The sequence below is a fragment of the Papio anubis genome, chromosome 3 (genome assembly GCF_008728515.1).
Source record: "Papio anubis isolate 15944 chromosome 3, Panubis1.0, whole genome shotgun sequence".
NCBI lineage: Eukaryota > Metazoa > Chordata > Mammalia > Primates > Cercopithecidae > Papio > Papio anubis.
Genome location: NC_044978.1, coordinates 125838242 through 125855862, shown reverse-complemented (window position 1 = coordinate 125855862; position 17621 = coordinate 125838242). Strand labels below are relative to the sequence as shown.

Here is a 17621-nt window from a genome sequence, read left to right as displayed (position 1 = left end):
AAGTCTATGCAAGCACATGCGGTACATAAAGCACAACTTTCTGGGACTTTTAAGCCTCTCTACAACTTAGATAAAAGTTAAAAGAATAAAATCTTTGATAAATTTGGTAGCATGCTCATTTAAATTGTTTACCTTCAATGGAAATCCAAGTAAAGATTGAAACTCCACCTGCCTTTCTACATACTCAGTTTTTCCTGGAGGATAAATAAGAAGACCTGAAGAATTATTGCCATCTGGAGCTTAGAGGTCATCTAGTACAGTGTCTTCATTTTGCAGTGAGGAAACTTAGAGCCACAGAGGAGAAATGCCTTTTCCAAGGTGCATTACTGTTAGCGTCAGTGCTGGGAAAAGAATTAAGGTACTTGCAGTAGGGTGAAACCCCACATTGCTACTATTGCTGGCAATAAAAAAAAGCAATATGACTCAAACACTACAGATTCTTCCAATTCCTCCTTCAGACCTCTTTAATCCTGCTAGAGTTTTCTTTCCAAAAACAAATCTGATTGCATCATTCCTTCCATGTTAAAGACTTCAGTGGCTCCTCTGAATAGTAGCCAGACCCCTACCTATTTCTGTGGTCATATGTACCCAACCACTGACCCTCATGGGCTACTTAACCATGTGCAGTCCTGGGACTCATCTTCTCTCATGCCTTTTCATTATGTCTTCCTGGGAGACCCGTCCACCTCCCTGGTACTTAACAACTCCTGTTCATCCTCCAGAATTCAGCCTTGTACTGCCACCTCCCAGAAGCCTTCCTGCACCTTCTCCCTTTGTGCTCCCATATTCTATGCGGTTGTATTTCTGTTATACCTGCCACGCCGATTGACGACTGTTTGCTTATATGTTTGACTATTTGCTTACATGTTTGACTGTTCAACTAGAAGATCCTTGAGTACAGAGAGAATGTTTTACCCATTTTGACATCCTGAGTATACAATGCCTGGGGTGTATAGTGTTCCGTAAGTGCTTATGGAATTGAATTGAACACTAACAACAAATGTAGAGAATTGTGAGTCTCTAATAGAATATTTAGATGAGAGTATATCCTATGAGCTCCCAACAGTTTGAAACTAGGCTAGTTCGTCCACCTCTTCTGCCAGTTTTCCATAACCTTTGGAGAAACTGGTCAACTTGTTATTCCCTAGGGACACCATATGCATTTATTCTTCCCACTGTGTCTTTGTCCATGACATTGTCTCTGACTGGCAAGCCCCTCATTGTTTATTTAGCAGTTATTGACTACCTTTGTGTCTGACATTGTGTTGGGCTCTTATCTTTTCCTTCCTAAACAGGCCTCTACTGTTTGAGGCCTCCTCAAGTTCTACTCACACTTGTATCTTCTTCTAATCAATGGTCTCAGTCCTCATCACTTTACTTCCTATAGGTATGGCACATTTGATATTTAATAAATGCTACCTTTTATGGTTATTTTTCATTCTGGGCATATTACACACCTGTTCCACTAAATTATAAGGCTCTTGAGGGCAGAGCTGTATTTTCAGCAGCAAACTTTATGTAGAGTCTTAATACATGTTGGTCAATGATCGAGAGGACTTGGGGGGCACATTTTTATGCTGAGGCTCTGTCACTGTGCAGTGTGTTTGTGAGGATGCTATTCATGGAGACAGGTCAGGATGGCTGTGGTCAGGGATTCTGGAATTGAAGGGCAACTTTGGGAAGCATAATTGTCCGAGTTCATTAAAAGTAAATATCTCCCAGATGGAAAGATTAGATCATGTAGACATTTCCCCAAATTGCAGTGATTTATAGGCTTAATACCATAGCAATTAAAATCTGATTGGGATGGGGAATAATTTATCCGAAAAAATAAATAGAATTTACAAAGGAAATTCTCAAAAAGCATATTGTGAGAGGCTACTTTATTTAGCCTTTAAAAAGCTACAATTATTAAAATATTTTAGTACTCATTCACAAATTAAAAAATATTTTTCTTTTGTTGTTTTATCTATGCGTGCATGTTTTGTATTATACTATAATGCAAATGTAAAAATTGCCTGTAAACAATCTCATTTTGATCTGAGTCTTCATTTGAGGTAATGGTGGAAAAAAGCTTTAATATGCTTTCCTTCCCAAACACAACAGGGCAAGAAACTGGATTACAGTGAAAGAAAAGGCATTGAGAAGTTTTTTTTTTTTTTTTAAATCATGGTCCCTTCACATAAAAAATAATTATATCATTCCAGAGAGAACACAAAACAGAGGCAAAGGGCAGAGTTTTTCTATAGATATTGTTAGGATGTCCAGTTAGCCTTTTGGGGGTGGGGAGATGGGGAGAATCTAGTAAAATAAATACCAAATAGATTAAGTAATTAAGTATAAAAATCAAACCACAGTCCAGTGTGAAAAAAACCAACCGAAGATTTATCAAACTCTGGAGGGGGTGTACTTTACATACGTGGGGCTCAGAAAGGGCTTAGTGATGGCTTCATTGCACATGAAGATCTACAGTACTCATGCTGACCCTGTCCAGCACTGGGTCCCCAGCGGCAACCGGCATATATCGGGTTCCATGGTTACTTGTAAGAATGTGGGGATGCATGGAGTGTAAATGAACGTGTAGACCTTCAGACTGATTGGCTTTGAGAGTTCTCTGTGTGCATATGTGTGTTTTGGTTCCCTGTGAACTCTAGAAAGAGGAGAGAAGAGGAAATGGCCTCATGGGACTTCCGTGTCACCACTTCTGACACTTCAGGGCTGTGTCATTCTTCATGTATTATTGGAAGGAGGTGCAAAGGAGGACAAGATCTCAGAACCGAAAGAGAGAGAGAAAAAAATGTAGCTCTTTTAAGAATGTAAGATGGGGAGTGGGACGTGGTGGGAGTGTATTTCTAAATGGTTTTTAAGCAATTTTAATCATCTTTCTATTTCTGTGGTGGCAAATAAAATGTCTGCCTCCCAGGCTTCATGTCTTTTTCTCTAGCTAAAAAGCACTTGTAAGCTGGAAAAGAAGCTCCTCCATCTGGATTTTTGTTAGTTTCATAACTGCTTCATTACAGACATCAATAGGCCCATTACACTGTAGTTATAGCTGGCTTAGTTGGCTTTCTGAGGACAGAGCTGTATCTGCCTGGCTTACCCTTGTATCCCCTCCACTTATCTATTACCTATTTTAGAGTAGAAACTTGCAAACATTTGTGGAATGAATAAATAAATGCCTATTGTGTATCTTCAGAGGGTGGTAAAGACCTCTAAGACATAACCCTTGATTTGGAGTTTATCATGTGAAAATATCTGACCTTTATTAACACTTACTTTGTGACATTGTGTTTTCAGAGAACGCTCACTATTAAACTTTCTTACATTAATTAGCCTTAGAGACATACGAATCCAGAATACATTATAGTCATTTGTCTTGGACTTGTTCATGTACTGAGTTCATTGTTTTATTTTGAGCACAGCTCCTTCTTCCCCTCTGTACTGTAAAGTTATTAATAGAAATAGGAGCTTCCCAGCTTCAGTGACATGCCTGAGAGGGATGTTCAAAAGAGATAGAAGGATTCATCTCCTAAGTAATTTGTATGCTTGGAGTACCACTCCTTAGAAACCCTGCTCTTTGTTGCTAACGTGGTTCATGATAGGGCTGGCATGCAGGAGTGAAGGCAACCAGGGAAGACAGGGAGAAACGGGAGCCTAGAACTAAAGCCCTCCTGTCCCCACCCCAAGACTAGGCAGGTGTTAAGGGTGGGCCAGGCCGAGGCATTAGCTAGCAGGGGGAAGAAAGAACAAGGCAAGTAGGCAGACCACAGCACCCAAGCAGTCTTGAGGCAGTCCTGGAAGAGGGTGTAAATGTAGATAGTAGGCGGAAAGGCATCTGGGAGATGAGTTAGTGTGGTGGTTAAGAATAGTAGGTTTTGGAAGCAACTCAAGTGTCCATCAGTAGATGAACTACAGACCGTAACTCCCTTGTCCTCTGCCTTCCACTTTGGTTTGTCCAGTGGACACTGGCAGCAGGTGATAGGAGGGTTACAGGAGAGAGTCCTCCAGCTCCTCGCCCGCTGGGCTGCATACTGGCAGCCACTGTGCCCCTGTAGTACTTTCTCCTGTGGCTAAAGCTCTCTCAGAGATTGCCTGTGTGGGGTTAGTGATGATAATCACTTCCTACTTTTGTTAACCTGGGGTGCCTCCCCATCTCTTATTGGTTTCATTAAGCCTGTCTGCACCTCTGTACAACTATGCTTGATTAAACTCTCTCCAGAGAGCCCCGCGTTTCCTGCTGGGTTCCTGACTGTTGCAGTGATACAGTGCTATTACCAGAAAGAAGGGGATGGATGCAGGGCAAACAATAACAACAGATGCCTGGCAGCAACTGATGCTGACCCACTATGGCCCCCTGGATTGTAACTCTCCAGTCATCTCCCACGGATGGGATTGGACCCACAGCTCTCCAGTTACCCCAGATGTGGGAAGAGAAAAAAAATTGGAAAAAGAGAATCTAGAAGGGCCTGACAGCAGCCCAGAATGACCAGAGAGGAGTTTTGTCCTAAGTGTTTGTACAGATATTCCTCTAAAAGGAAGGACTCCTTACATTTCTTTTGGGAATTCAGATACTTTCCGTTTCCCTAGTGTGGACGAGGAGGTGGTGGTCCTACATTCTAAAAGAATTGCAGTTCAGAGTGTCATGGGCCTTTTGAATTTAAACTGTCTTCATGATTTCTTTTAAAGAAGATTAGATTGAAAACCAACTCCCAAATCAGAGGAGTAACTTCTGTCAAGACTGTGTAGTCAGTCTTGATGGCGTTGTTAGCATCCTGCAAATCGTGAAGTGACAAACACTCTTGTTTCTGAACTTTCCATTTTAGCCATTTCTTCTTGTGTCATTCCAGAAAACAGGCAACACATGGATGTGAAGTGGGAGACTTTCTTAATGTCATATCAGCTCAGAGGTGTCCCTTGTGCCAGTCTCTGAGCATGGGGTGACACTTCCAAACAGGTTATTACTCCCATGAGTTATTGGGTTGCTAATCACCCCATTTACAGAGTGATCCCATTACATTACCCTGCAGTGTTCATTTAAGGGCGCTTGGACCAAAGCCCATATTTAAGAGTGCTCCCTTGTCTGTTTCATCTTGGGATTTAAATTGAATTCTCTAATGTTGGTAGAGCAACCTGAATCATTTCATAATTCAGCTAAAAATAGCAGAGGGATCATAAATGCAGACCCCTTTCTCGATGTGAGTACTATCATGGGTGGGGAAAATGCATAGTATTTGCTGGGAGAGGCCACTTAAATTCCCTTTTGGTTTCCATTAAAGTCCTGCATGCGTTGTACTCAGTCACAACTGCAGGCTTAGATGTCAGAACACTCATTTTCATAAATAGACCTGGAAAACATAATCACATTCAACCCTTGCTGTTTTGAACTCTGGAGTAACTTTAGAGAACACACTGGTTTAACTAACACTTACTTATAAAAGTTAAGGTCAAAATTCCAGACAGTTTGTTATTCAATTATAGAAGGAAATCAGGGATTTCTTTTATAAGGTTTTCTGCTGCTGCTCCTGTCTCTTTTGAGTATGTGTGTGTATGTGGGAGTCAAGGTTAGCCTTGTTAGGTAGGCTATTTTTATTTAAATGTGTTGAAGTCTACAATAAAACATTATATAGACATTCCCCAAGTTGCAGGCGTGATGGTTTCAAGGTTACTTCATGGAGCTGGAGCACTGGCTGTGCAGGCCCTGAGGGCCTGTGGTCCCAATGGGGTGGCTGTGGCGTGCTCCATGGCATCTGGAGGTGGTGTTCCTACTGATGATGAGCTGACGACTGGATTGGAGATGCAGGTCATGATGGTTGCAGGGAAGGGACTGGACCTATATAGTGTATTACCCCCAAAGGCAGTTTCAGGCACCAAGGAAGACCCTAATTTAGTTTCCTCCATCACCAACAAGAGTATAGCAGGCTGCATCTGTGAAGAGGACAACAGTGCTGTCATCTGATTTTGGCTGCACAAAGGCAAGACCCAGCAGCAATGCCCTAGCTGTGGAACCCATTATAAACTGCTGCCCCACCAGGTGGCCCACTGAGCCCATGCACTAAGTTACTCAGAATGTGCTGTAAAGTTTCTTCTTTCCAACTAAGACTAGCTCTTGTATTGGCTGATATACCAGATCAGGCTGTATACCTGATCTGTGAATGTTTCTTGTATATGTGGTACCAGTTACAACATAACAACTCCTCCCCTACCTTCCCCACTGGCAAGCTATTCTGCTCTGCTCTCCTTTCCTTCTTGCCATTCATTAGCTCCAGAGAGCAATCTTGGGGTTCTTGGACTCTAATGCCAGCTAAAGTCTGACTTAGGCACATTTCTGACCTACTTACCTCTTCTCCATGACTTTCCTTCTTTCTTTTGAGATAGTTATTCATGTAGAATAGCTTTCATTGCCTTATCTTTCCTTTCTTTTCGGATTTTCACTCAATTTTTTGAGAAAAGCAAGTTTTTTTCCTTTTCATTTTCTCCCCATTTCTGCGTTTTCCAAGCTAGGAGACAGGTGAAAATAGGCAATAGTCCATCTTTGGTGGGAGCTGACCTGGGCCAGTGTGCCTGCCTCAGGAAGCCGTCTAATAGCCTTTAGTGACCTTGCTCCTCCTTACCACTAGGAGTCCTGAGTGACCCTGTTCATAGATGCTAAAGATCAGAGCAATGCTGGTGATGCATTTGAACTGAGAAAAGCAAAACTACCCACTTGGGAGGGAAGGGTGAGGGGCATCGGTCACATTAGCTGTGAATAGCATGTCTTGAAATTTCTGTAAAGGCCTCTTCAGAATTCCAGAATTTCTACCTTGGTCTTCTTCAAATTAAATATACATTTTATTTTACACTATTATTCAAGATATATGGAAAAAGTAAAACAGGTTCTTAATTGATTTTTATTATTTTCTACTTTCTTTAATTGTCATTAGTGTGGTAGTTTACTGCTTTTTATTGCAATTACATAGCATTTCAGTTATATTAGTAATTAAATAAGCCTTTGTGGTATAGCCTATAAAATGATCTCTATAGGGAAAGTAAACTCTAATCTTTAACACCTAACTTATGAAAGAAATTTTTAGAAGGCCACTGGATTGTAAATAGGAGACCCACTCCATAGCATGGTATGTGTAATGCAGATGATCTTTATTAAGCCCACCCTCCATTCTGTCAAGACCCAAGAGCTCATTTAATGTCAAATGAAAAAGACATTTCTTTAGAATTGAATTGACTTTTTAATTCCCTATAGAAATTGAGGGCTTTTCCTTTAAGTCATGTTGACTGTCATGACTTTGAGTTGTATACAAAGGCCATATTCATGGATGTTTTTGGGATTTAATATGGTATAGAAACCCAGTCAAATTTCTAAAAAATATAAATACACACACAGTTTGTGGGCTTTTTTTTTTTTTCTTTTTTAATTGGAGATGTTAAAGAACTATTGTAGATCTGCTTTTGGGCTAGTGTGAATAATTTGCCAACATTTACCCTGTTTCACTTCTCCTAGCCCAAGTTACCACTGTCCTTGGCAGGTGAGTGGTTCTCAAATTGTTCTTTGTAGACCATATATCTATTTCAATTCTCTGGGGTGCTTGTTAAAATGCACATTCCAGGGAGATATCCTACACCTACATCTTCTTACTTGGAATTTTTGGAGTTGGAGTTGGGAAAATGGAATGGTTAACAGCTCCCTAACTGATCTTTATGAACTCTAGAGTTTGAGAAGAATTGATCCAGATTGTCTTTCTCAGAATTTACATGGTTGACAACGAATGTGATGATAATGGTCCATTTTGATTCAGGGCTTTGTTTTGCTGGATCTCCATTTTCTGGATTTTTGACTTCTTCTTTGGAGTAGATTTGTATTAGTTTTCTACGGCTTCCATAATAAAATACCACAGGTTGGGTGGCTTAAATAACAGAAATGTATTTTCTCACAGTTCTGAGAGAGACTAGAACTCCAAGATTAAGCTGTCAGCAGGGTTGATTTCATCTGGAGGCCTCTCTCCGTGGCTTGTGGATGGATATCTTTGTCTTCATGTGGTCTTTCCTCTGCGTATGGGTATTGTTTGTGTCTTAATCTCCTCTTCTTATAAGGATGCCAGTCACATTGAATTAGGGCCTGTCTATATGACCTAATCTTACCTTATTTATCTCAAAAGCCTATATTTCCAAATACAATCCCATTCGAAGGTACTGGGTTAGAATTTCAACATATAAATTTTAGTGGGAAATAATTCATCTCATAACAGTCTAGATCTCAAAACATGATACGAATAAGTGAAAGATGAACACTTGATTTCATCTCAAGTTTCTTTCCCCATCCTGGCTCTGTTCATTCGAAGGATGTCTACTACTGATTGGTCCCTCTATTGGTCTCTCTTGTCTAAGGCAGCAGAAGGGAAGTAGGGACAATGACAACTTGCTTTTCATTGGCCCTGTTCCTCATAAGGTCTGTTTCTTTGCTTTAGGCTCAACTGTTATAAATGACTAAGGGTGGCAGTTCTCAAAGGGAATCTCAGAAGTAAAAACTCTTGTAATAATATTAAGAAGATATTCTTTGCCTTTTTAATTGGGTGACATTTGCACTGATTGTGTAGAAGCAATAGTGGCTAAAACTGTTGGAGCTTTAGCATGACTTAACGCAGTAGGACCAAACTGTATAGTAATCTTTATAATTTCACCACTGTGCATTTGCACTGCAGAAAAAAATGTCTGTTTCACTTAAGAATGCCCTTGATGAAATACTAAAAATTATTAAGTTTGTTAAATCTTAACCCTCGAGTACACATCGCTTTAGTATTCTGTGTGGTAAAATGAAAAGTATGCATACAGCACTTTTGCGCCATTCAAAGTTTCAGTGGCTGTTTTGAGGAAGAGCACTGTGCAATTGAATTGTGAGCTGAACTAGTCTCTTTTTTCATAAAAGACCATTTTATCTTGAAAGAACAAGAGATGAACTATGATTATTTAGATTCCGGTGGCTGGCAGACATGTTTGCAAAAATGAATGAAGTAAGTGTATTACTTCAAGGAAGCAACTGATGGTATTTGTTGCCTGTGATAAAATTCAAGCTTTCAAGAGAATATTAGAATTTTAGAAAGCTTGTATCTGTTACTATGAGCTTAATAGCTTATAAGCAGTTGAAGATTTTTTCAGGGAGGTTGGTTATTAATAAAATGTGATTTTGGGGATATTATATAATGAAATGGGTCAACATTTGGGAATTCTGCATAACTCACTGAACCAGTGTTTTCAAAATGACCAATATAAGATGCTACAAAAGATCTATTTAAACTGTAAGATAGACCAACACATTTTAATGTAACAGAGTATAAAATGTTATGGTATGATGTTCATGCAGATTATATATTGCAACTTAACCCTTAAGAAATTACCACTTGCTAAGTTTTGGCATATTATCAGAGAAGCATATCCACAATTTTCTGAAAATTTCATTACAAACACTCTTTCCTTTTCCAACCTCATATCTGAGTGAGGCTGGATGTTCTTCATTTATTGAAAGCAAAAACCTATCAAGATAGATGAAATCAAAAGCAGTTATGAGAATCTAGCTATCTTCTTTTTAAGCTAAACATTAAATAAATTTGCAAAAATGTAAATGTCATCTCACTATTTTTTTCTGTTTTGGTGTATACATAAAATATGTTTTTAAACATGTAGTGAACTTATTCTTGCTGTTTTAAGATGAATTAATAAATACATGTTTAAAAATTTCTCAACTCCAATTTCTAATAAGGTGAATATTAGTAGATATAACCCATAAAAACAAAAGCTTTTTGGGAACTTCAATACTTTTAAAAACTATAAATGGACTTTGAGACCAAAAAGTTTGAGGACTGCTGACTTAGGAAGACATTTTTCTAGCTATGTTGCAGCAAATGATTTAGAGTTAACTTTGATTCATAGTATGTTTACAGAAAAATATATTCACCATGTGAATACTAAATATAGTAAGCTTGACTTGCTTTATTCCTCATTGGGAGAAAAGTCATAATAATGTTCCATATCAAAATATTCTCATGCATGGCTTAATGCCTGGTTTACCTTTGCTAATCCCAGATCAGTTTAGATAATCATGAACAAACTGGAAGAAAAAGAAGCCCTATATAAGAACTAATGTTTTTGAGAGCTTTTTTCAATGTAATGAAAATTTATTTAACAGATTAAAATCTGCCCTATAGAAGCGCACTTGGAAATCTTCCCATAAGCATATTCTTTTCTTCATTCTGCCTGTTTCGTTGTGTTCCAATTTATAGGACATTTGTTTCCTTCCTTTCCTTCTCTTTTTTCTTTCTTACCTCTCCTTTCACTCACTTTCTTCCTTTTTCCCCTTTCCTTTATTAGAGCTGCGGGCATTTCTTTATATGCTGCAGTTTTTGGTTTCTGCCAGTGTCCTCTAAGAAAAGATGCTGACTTGGTAAAGATGAACAAGGCATTGCCAAAGTGTAGGTCAGCCTTTGCATTCTCAGCTCTAGTACTTAAGTAGTATGTAAATTTCAAATTTCAACACTGGAGTCTGTGCTGTGTTTCTAGTCTTAGATTTCTAGATGCTATGAAGGAAGTTTAGGGGAAAGGATTTTAACTTAAAACTTATACCTTCTATAAGAAGAAATGACTTCAAAATACATTGTACTACTATACTGTGTTTTTCATAGATTTCTTTCTCATTTTTTCCTTTAGTCTAAAAGTCATTCCCGAGTTGGCCTGAAATCAAGCACCAAGCAAAAGGTATGTTTTTTCTTCTATATTGTTGCTTTAAAAAATAATTATTTTGGGTGGGTGCTTTTTTTTTTTTCCTTCCTGAAGAGAATGACTTGTCTTTGGACAGCCAGGGCATACCCAGAAACAAAGTAGTTCTTATTCTCATTTGCTTTGCCTTCATAATAGCAAAACTGAAATTGGAAAGGGATCCTTGAAATGAAATGTAATTTGAGGGAGATTCTTGAAACCCAGTGACAGAACCGGAGAATTTTCCCATGACTTACAAGCAATTCTGAAAGCAAGGTCAGAAGATACCATATTATATTCAGCTCTTTTATTTTCTAAGCACTTCACAGTGAAGGAATTTGTTCCTATCTCAGTTCATATTTTTACTAAACTTTATTCTCTCAACATTTCTTGTGGAGACTGACCCTCACTCATGACCTGTGATGAATTGGTTAAAACACAAGCTCTGAGAGTCAGAAAGAATTGGTTTCAATTCCTGGTTCTGCCACTTTGCTATGTGATCTTGAACATATTTGTGTAGAGAAGATGATCATACCCACTAGGGTAGTATATGTTAAGGAGAAAATGAGATAATATATGTGAAAACACTTATATCCCAGTACCTGGTGTAAAGTAGCCTTTTAATAATTTTGAGGTTCTATATTTTATTGATAGTTTAGAAATTCAAACAATTGAAAACTTGAAATTTCAAAATATTAATTTTCAAACGCACATGAATACACGCATACACACTTAAATTATGTTAATTCCTGGCGATACATAGGACAAGTTCAGAGAAGTTCATGTTTAACTTTAGAGAGGTTCATATTTACGTATTCTTCCAGTGTAGAAGTTTACACTGATGGGAGTACTTGCCTAGCCTTTCAGAATAATGGACACAGTAACTCAGAACACCTTTCTTGATGCCAATTGTCAGAGAAAAAAACACTGCAAAAATTCAGAGCATCTAAGAGGTGCTGAAGAGGATTAAAAGAAGCAACATATGTGGAAGCACTAAGCCCGTGCCTGTGTCAACAGTCGCTGTTTTTGTTAAAGGAACATTATGTTGGTCGGGAAGATGGACAGACCCAGGTTCCCACCCAGCTCCAATACTTACCACATAAAAAGAGCTAACATTGATATGGCAAGCCCTATGCTCCAGGTACAATACTAGCATTTTACGATGAACTCATTTAATAGTCTCAGTGACCTAATGAGGTAGGTGTTCTTGTTTCTCAGGGCTTGTCAGGAGAATACCACACCAATTATTGGAAAAGGGAATATAACTGGTTAATCGGTTGTCATGTTTTAACAAGGTAATGAAAAGGGTAAAAAGAAGGGTTGAAAGAGAGCTGTAAGGTATCAGGTAGGTAGCAGGCAATTCCAGGGAGCAGCTGCCGTCTCCAGGGCTGAGGGAGCAAAGTAAAGAGCTGGGATTACTAACACCTCCTAGACACTTGGAAGGGCCCCAGAGAGCTGAAATTCAGACCTCTGAGGAGGGGGCAGGTGCCAGTGTCCCTGAGGGGCACATAATGAAGCTGATTCTGGAAAAACTGCAAACTGACTCAGTGACTCTGTAGCAGGGAAAAGAGGATGGTATTGCCAAAGCGAACTTCATAGGAAGTACACAGGAAGGAGCAAGTTCTATGTTCCTCCTCCGGCTCTGCCCCTCTTGCTAGCGCCCCTACTGTCAGATGTTACAAGAAGCAGCTGACTCAGCAGAAATGTAGTTCTCAGAGTTCCAGCCCCAAGCATCACAAAGCAGATTATAGAAAGGTGGGCTTGGAGATGAGCGACGATAATTTAGTAACTGGCACAATCATTAGCTCCATTTTTCAGATGAAGAAACCAAGGTACAAATATATTAAGCTATGTTTGTCCAGACACACACAGCTAGGAAGAGGCAGAGGCAGAATTTAAACCTAGTCAGTCTGGATCCAAAAGTTTATGCTCTTAACCCCTTAAACAAGTGACTATGGACAGAAATACTTTTCTGAGTCCTTTTTAAAATGGAGATAATACTTCTTAATGTGTAGGGCTGTCGTAAGGGTTAAACAAAACAATATAAGATATGTGCCGATCATACTTCTTGGCACATAGTAGGTTCTCAGTAAATACTAATTCTTGCTAAATATATTTTTCTTGTTTTAAGTATGAGAAGTTCATTTTGCCTTGGTGACTTTATGTGTAGTTTTAAAAGTATCTATATTGTGTTTGCCATCGAGTGGTTCCATTGCCAGTGAGTTGTTTATTTAATTGAGTCTTATTTCTCCAACTTTACATATTTTAAAGTTTTCTGTGTTGGAAAGTAAACAGCAGAGAAAAGTTCATCCTGGAGCTTGATCAGCGGAGGCTTTATTGAGGATGTCCTTAAAAACTGAAAATTTATCAGGGCCTATGTCAGAGCACAGAACTGGTCTTTCACTTCAGATTTTAAGCAGTGGGAGAAATCATTAAACTTATTCAATCCTTATTTAATGCAACAATTATTTATTGGTGGCTAATTATACTGAATGCTGTGCTGGCCATCAAAGGTTATATAAACACTGATAGATGGACCCGGCTTTCAAGTCTGTTTCTTACAATTTAGTAGTGAGTATGATGCAACATCTCAGCTGCACATTCTCCCTCGCTCTTTTTCATCTTGGCAGGTGTGTTATGTGTGTGTGTCTTGCTACTTAGATGTAATGCTATCTTGTGGGTAAAATATCTATTAGGCCTACTACCGAGTTGACCTATGTCCAAAGGAGATTAATGGGTGTAGGGAGGTATGAGGGGAGGGCAGCTGCCTCTCCTGAAGGACAGTCATTCATTAACTGGGGAAGAGACAAGTGTCAAACTAGACACAGGGAATTAATGGGAAAGGCTGAGAGGCCAGGCACACTGGAAAGCTCTTGGGTCCCTGGTGGTAGGTGGTAAGAAGTTTGCATGCAGGGATGTGAGAGTTAAAGGGTCCAGGCTGGATGCCATGATGCTTAATGGGCCTTTTTGCTCTAACATGGTTGATAGCTTGGGAGACAGGGTCTAGGACAGCCAAGACCTTAGAGTCCTGGTAGTAGGTAACTCTGATAAGATCAGGAACCTCTTTGATATAAGTCAACCTTCTTAAAAATGGTTTATTCCCCCTCTCTGTTTACTTTCTTTTGTTTAAAAGTGCCAACTGCCTGAGTAGCCCTAAATGAACTAAGGGAAGAGCTTTGTGTGGTTCTTCAGTCAGAACATTAAGGGGAAGCTGGCCTTAGAGGCCAGCAAGTTCTAGTGTTGATGTCCAAGATCCTCATGAGCAAATTCCAAGGCCATAGTCATGTGGTCAAGATCTTGTAGTTTTTTTCTGGAAATTCTGGAAAAATTAAAAAGGTTAGGTTTCATGGAGATATATTTTGTAGGACACGGAAATACCCAAAACCTGTCCTTGATCCCTGTGGCTCAAGAGAATCAGAGGAAAGTAAATGAATGCAGGACCAAAACTTGCACATGAATATTGTTTCCCCAATGTAGAACTTCAGTGAGCTGTGCTGAGAGAAATAGAAGACTTTTGTCTCCATTCCATAAAATCTACTCACTGCTCCCTAAGTATCTTTTCAAGAGTAATAACAATAGTACAATAGTATGCAGTCAATGCTCTGGTTGCTTTACAAACATTCAGTGGCTGTATTGTTTTCATTAAATTTTTTTTTTCAGATTATACTTCATTTTTAAGAGCAGTTTTAGGTTCACAGCAAAATTGAGTGGAAGGTACACAGATTTCCTGTATACCCTCTGCCCCTTACCATGCATAGCCTCCTGCATTGTCAATATCTCCCACCAGAGTGATACATTTATTACAACTGATGGGCCTGCATGGACACATCATTATCACTCAAAGACCTTACCTTACATTAAGATTCATTCTTGATGTGTTAGGTCATTCTTGTGTTGCTATGAAGAAATACCTGAGACTGGATAATTTATAAAGAAAAAGGGTTTAATTGGCTCATGGTTTTGCAGGCTGTACAAGCATGGTGCTGGCTTCTGCTTGACTTCTGGGGAGGTCTTAGGGAGCTTGGCAGAAGGCGAAGTGGATCAGGCATGTCACATGGTGACAGCAGGAGCAAGAGAGAGAGCAAGGGGGAAGGTGTCACACACTTTTCAACAGCTAGTTCTTGTGAGAACTCACTATCACGAGAACAGTACGAATGTGATGGGGCTTAACCATTCATGAGAAATCTGGCCTCATGATTCAGTAGCCTCCCACCAGGCCCCACCTCCAACATTGGGGATTACAATTCAACATGGGATTTAAAGGGGACAACATCCAATCTAAATAACTTGGTACATTACACTATATGGGTTTTGACAAGTGCATAATGAATGAAGTGTATCATTACAGGATTATATAGAATAGTTTCATTGTCCTCAAAATCCTCTGTGCTCTGCCTTTCATCCCTTTCTCCCCCCACGACTGACAACCACTGATCTTTTTAGTCTTCATAGTTTGCTTTTCCCAGAATGTCACATAGTTAGAATGATACAGTATGTAGCCTTCTCAGATTGCCTTCTTTCACTTAGTAATAATGCATTGAAGTTTCTTCCATGTCTTTTCATGGCTTGATAGCTCTGAACCTTTCAGCACTGAATAATATTTCATTGTCCGGATGTACCACAGTTTATCCATTCGTTCACTGAAGGACATCTTGGTTGCTTGCAAGTTTTGGCAATTATGAACAAAGCTGCTATAAGCATTCCTATTGGATGGACATATGTTTTCAACCCTTTTTTGGTAAATACCAAGGAGTGTGATTGCTGGCTTCTATGGTAAGAGTATGTTTAGTTTTATAAGAAACTGCCAAACTGTCTTTTGCATTCTCATCAGCAATGAAAGTTCTTATGATTCCACATCCTTGCTAGCATTTGGTGTTATCAGTGTTCTAGATTTTGGTCATTTTGATAGGCATATTGTGGTATCTAATTGTTTTAATTTTCATTTGCCTGATAACGTGATATGGAGCATCTTTTCATATGATTATTTGCCATATGTATATCTTTTTTGGTGAGGTGTCAACTAAAGTCTTTGGACAATTTTTTAATCTGGTTGTTTTCTTTCTCATTGTGGAGCTTTGAGAGTTCTTTGCATATTTTGGATAATAGTTCTTTATCAAATATTTCTTTTGCAGATATTTTCTTTCCTGTCTGTGGCTTGTCTTTGGATTCTTTTGACAGTGTCTTTTACAGAGGAGAAAATTTTAATTTTAATGAAGTCCAGCTTATCAATTTTTTCTTTCATGGACCATGACTTCAGTGTTTTCATTCCATTTTTTTTTTCAGAAAGAAAATTGATTTACTAAAGCCTGTAGTTAATAGAGTGTTTTAAATATCCTCAGTCCCCCAGCCAAACATTTCACCATGCCATGGTGTTCAGTGAATTTGAGTTTACTATATCCTTTTTCCTATCAAAACAATCTTCTCAGATCAGATAAATAAACTCACAATAAGTTACACTTGATTTATATGACTTCAAGTCTCATATCTCTTAAGGGCATTTGCATTTTAATAGGTAGCAGAAGGGTACATGTTAGCAAGTAGGGTACATGTTTTGGTTGGTAGAAAGACCTCATCTTTGCTCTTAAAATTACATTGTTTACCTTCAAGATTAATTCAGCAGGAAACATTAATTGGTTAGATGACCTAGGGTCACAATGCATGTCATTGGTAGGCAGCCAGTACTCCAGTTTGGAGCACTGAGGCTGGCACTTTTGTATTCAGTCCTTAATCTTCCTCCCACCCCCATTCCCCATGAACCTCCTCACTTATGAGTGTAGTGTCCCTTATTCCCACTCAACCACAAACTCTCCTCCAAACAGAAGTTGTATTTTGTTAATATTTGTAATTTTCCCAACTTCATTCTCTTTTGCATCTAGTGTCTGAGAGTTTCATAAATATTGATAAGAACACCCTGTGCCCCCACTTTACAGGGGAGCAAACTATGCCATGAACAGTGGTGGTGCCTAATGTTAGTCTCAGGCCTCTGGAGAAGTAGCTTTTAATTTTTCTCGCTAAAGACTAAAAAAGGCTCTTGAACATTTCTTGTGTTATTCTTGTTTTCTCATTCGATTCTGATGCTCCATTAGCAGTGTTCTTTTGCCCTTCTAAACTCTCCACTCAGTCTCCCCTCCCTTGCCCTCATTCGAAACCTCCTTCACTTTCAGCATCCTGCACCAGAGTGGTACATTTGTTATTATCAATGTAGTTATGTTGATGCTTCTTTATCACCCAGAGTCCATAGTAGTTTACATTTGGGTTCGCTCTTGGTGACTATTCTACGGGTTTTGATAAAGGTATAATGACATGTATGTATCCAATATTGTAGTATCAAACAGAATAGTTTCACTGCCTGAAATACTCTTGTGCTCTGCTTACTAATCCCCCCGATTCCTGACAACCACTGATCTTTCTAGTGTCTCCATTTTTTTTTTTCCTTTGAGATGGAGTCTTGCTCTATCACTCAGGCTGGAGTGCAGCGGCATGATTCTGGCTCACCGCAACCTCCACTTCCTGGGTTCAAGCGATTCTCCTGCTCAGCCTCCTGAGTAGCTGGCATTATAGGCGCCTGCCACCATGCCTGTCTAATTTGTGTATTTTTAATAGAGGCAGGGTTTCACCACGATGGCCAGGCTGGTCTCGAATTCCAGACCTCAAATGATCCGCCTGCCTCGGCCTCCCAAAATGCTGACATCACAGGTTTGAGCCAGCGCACCCAGCTCTCTCCATTGTTTGGTCTGTTCCAGAATATCACATAGTTGGAATAATGCGGTGTGTAGCCTTTTCAGGTTGGCATCTTTTGTTTAGTAATATGCATTTAAATTTCCTCCATGTAGTTTCATGGTTTGATGGCTCATTTGTTTTTAGCACTGAATAATGTTCTG

At 39.2% G+C, this 17621-nt stretch overlaps 1 protein-coding gene and 1 pseudogene across 2 annotated transcripts in view; both read left to right on the top strand.

Moving 5' to 3' along the window:
• Nucleotides 1-17621, top strand: part of RASGEF1B (RasGEF domain family member 1B) — a 614418-nt gene that overhangs the window by 110161 nt on the left and 486636 nt on the right. For both annotated transcript variants that reach the window (XM_031664556.1, XM_031664555.1), the window contains exon 2: nucleotides 10693-10740. In XM_031664556.1, the coding sequence (XP_031520416.1) occupies nucleotides 10693-10740 (48 nt within the window). The remainder of the gene's footprint in view (nucleotides 1-10692; nucleotides 10741-17621) is intronic.
• LOC110743266 lies at nucleotides 1993-6648 on the top strand (annotated as a pseudogene).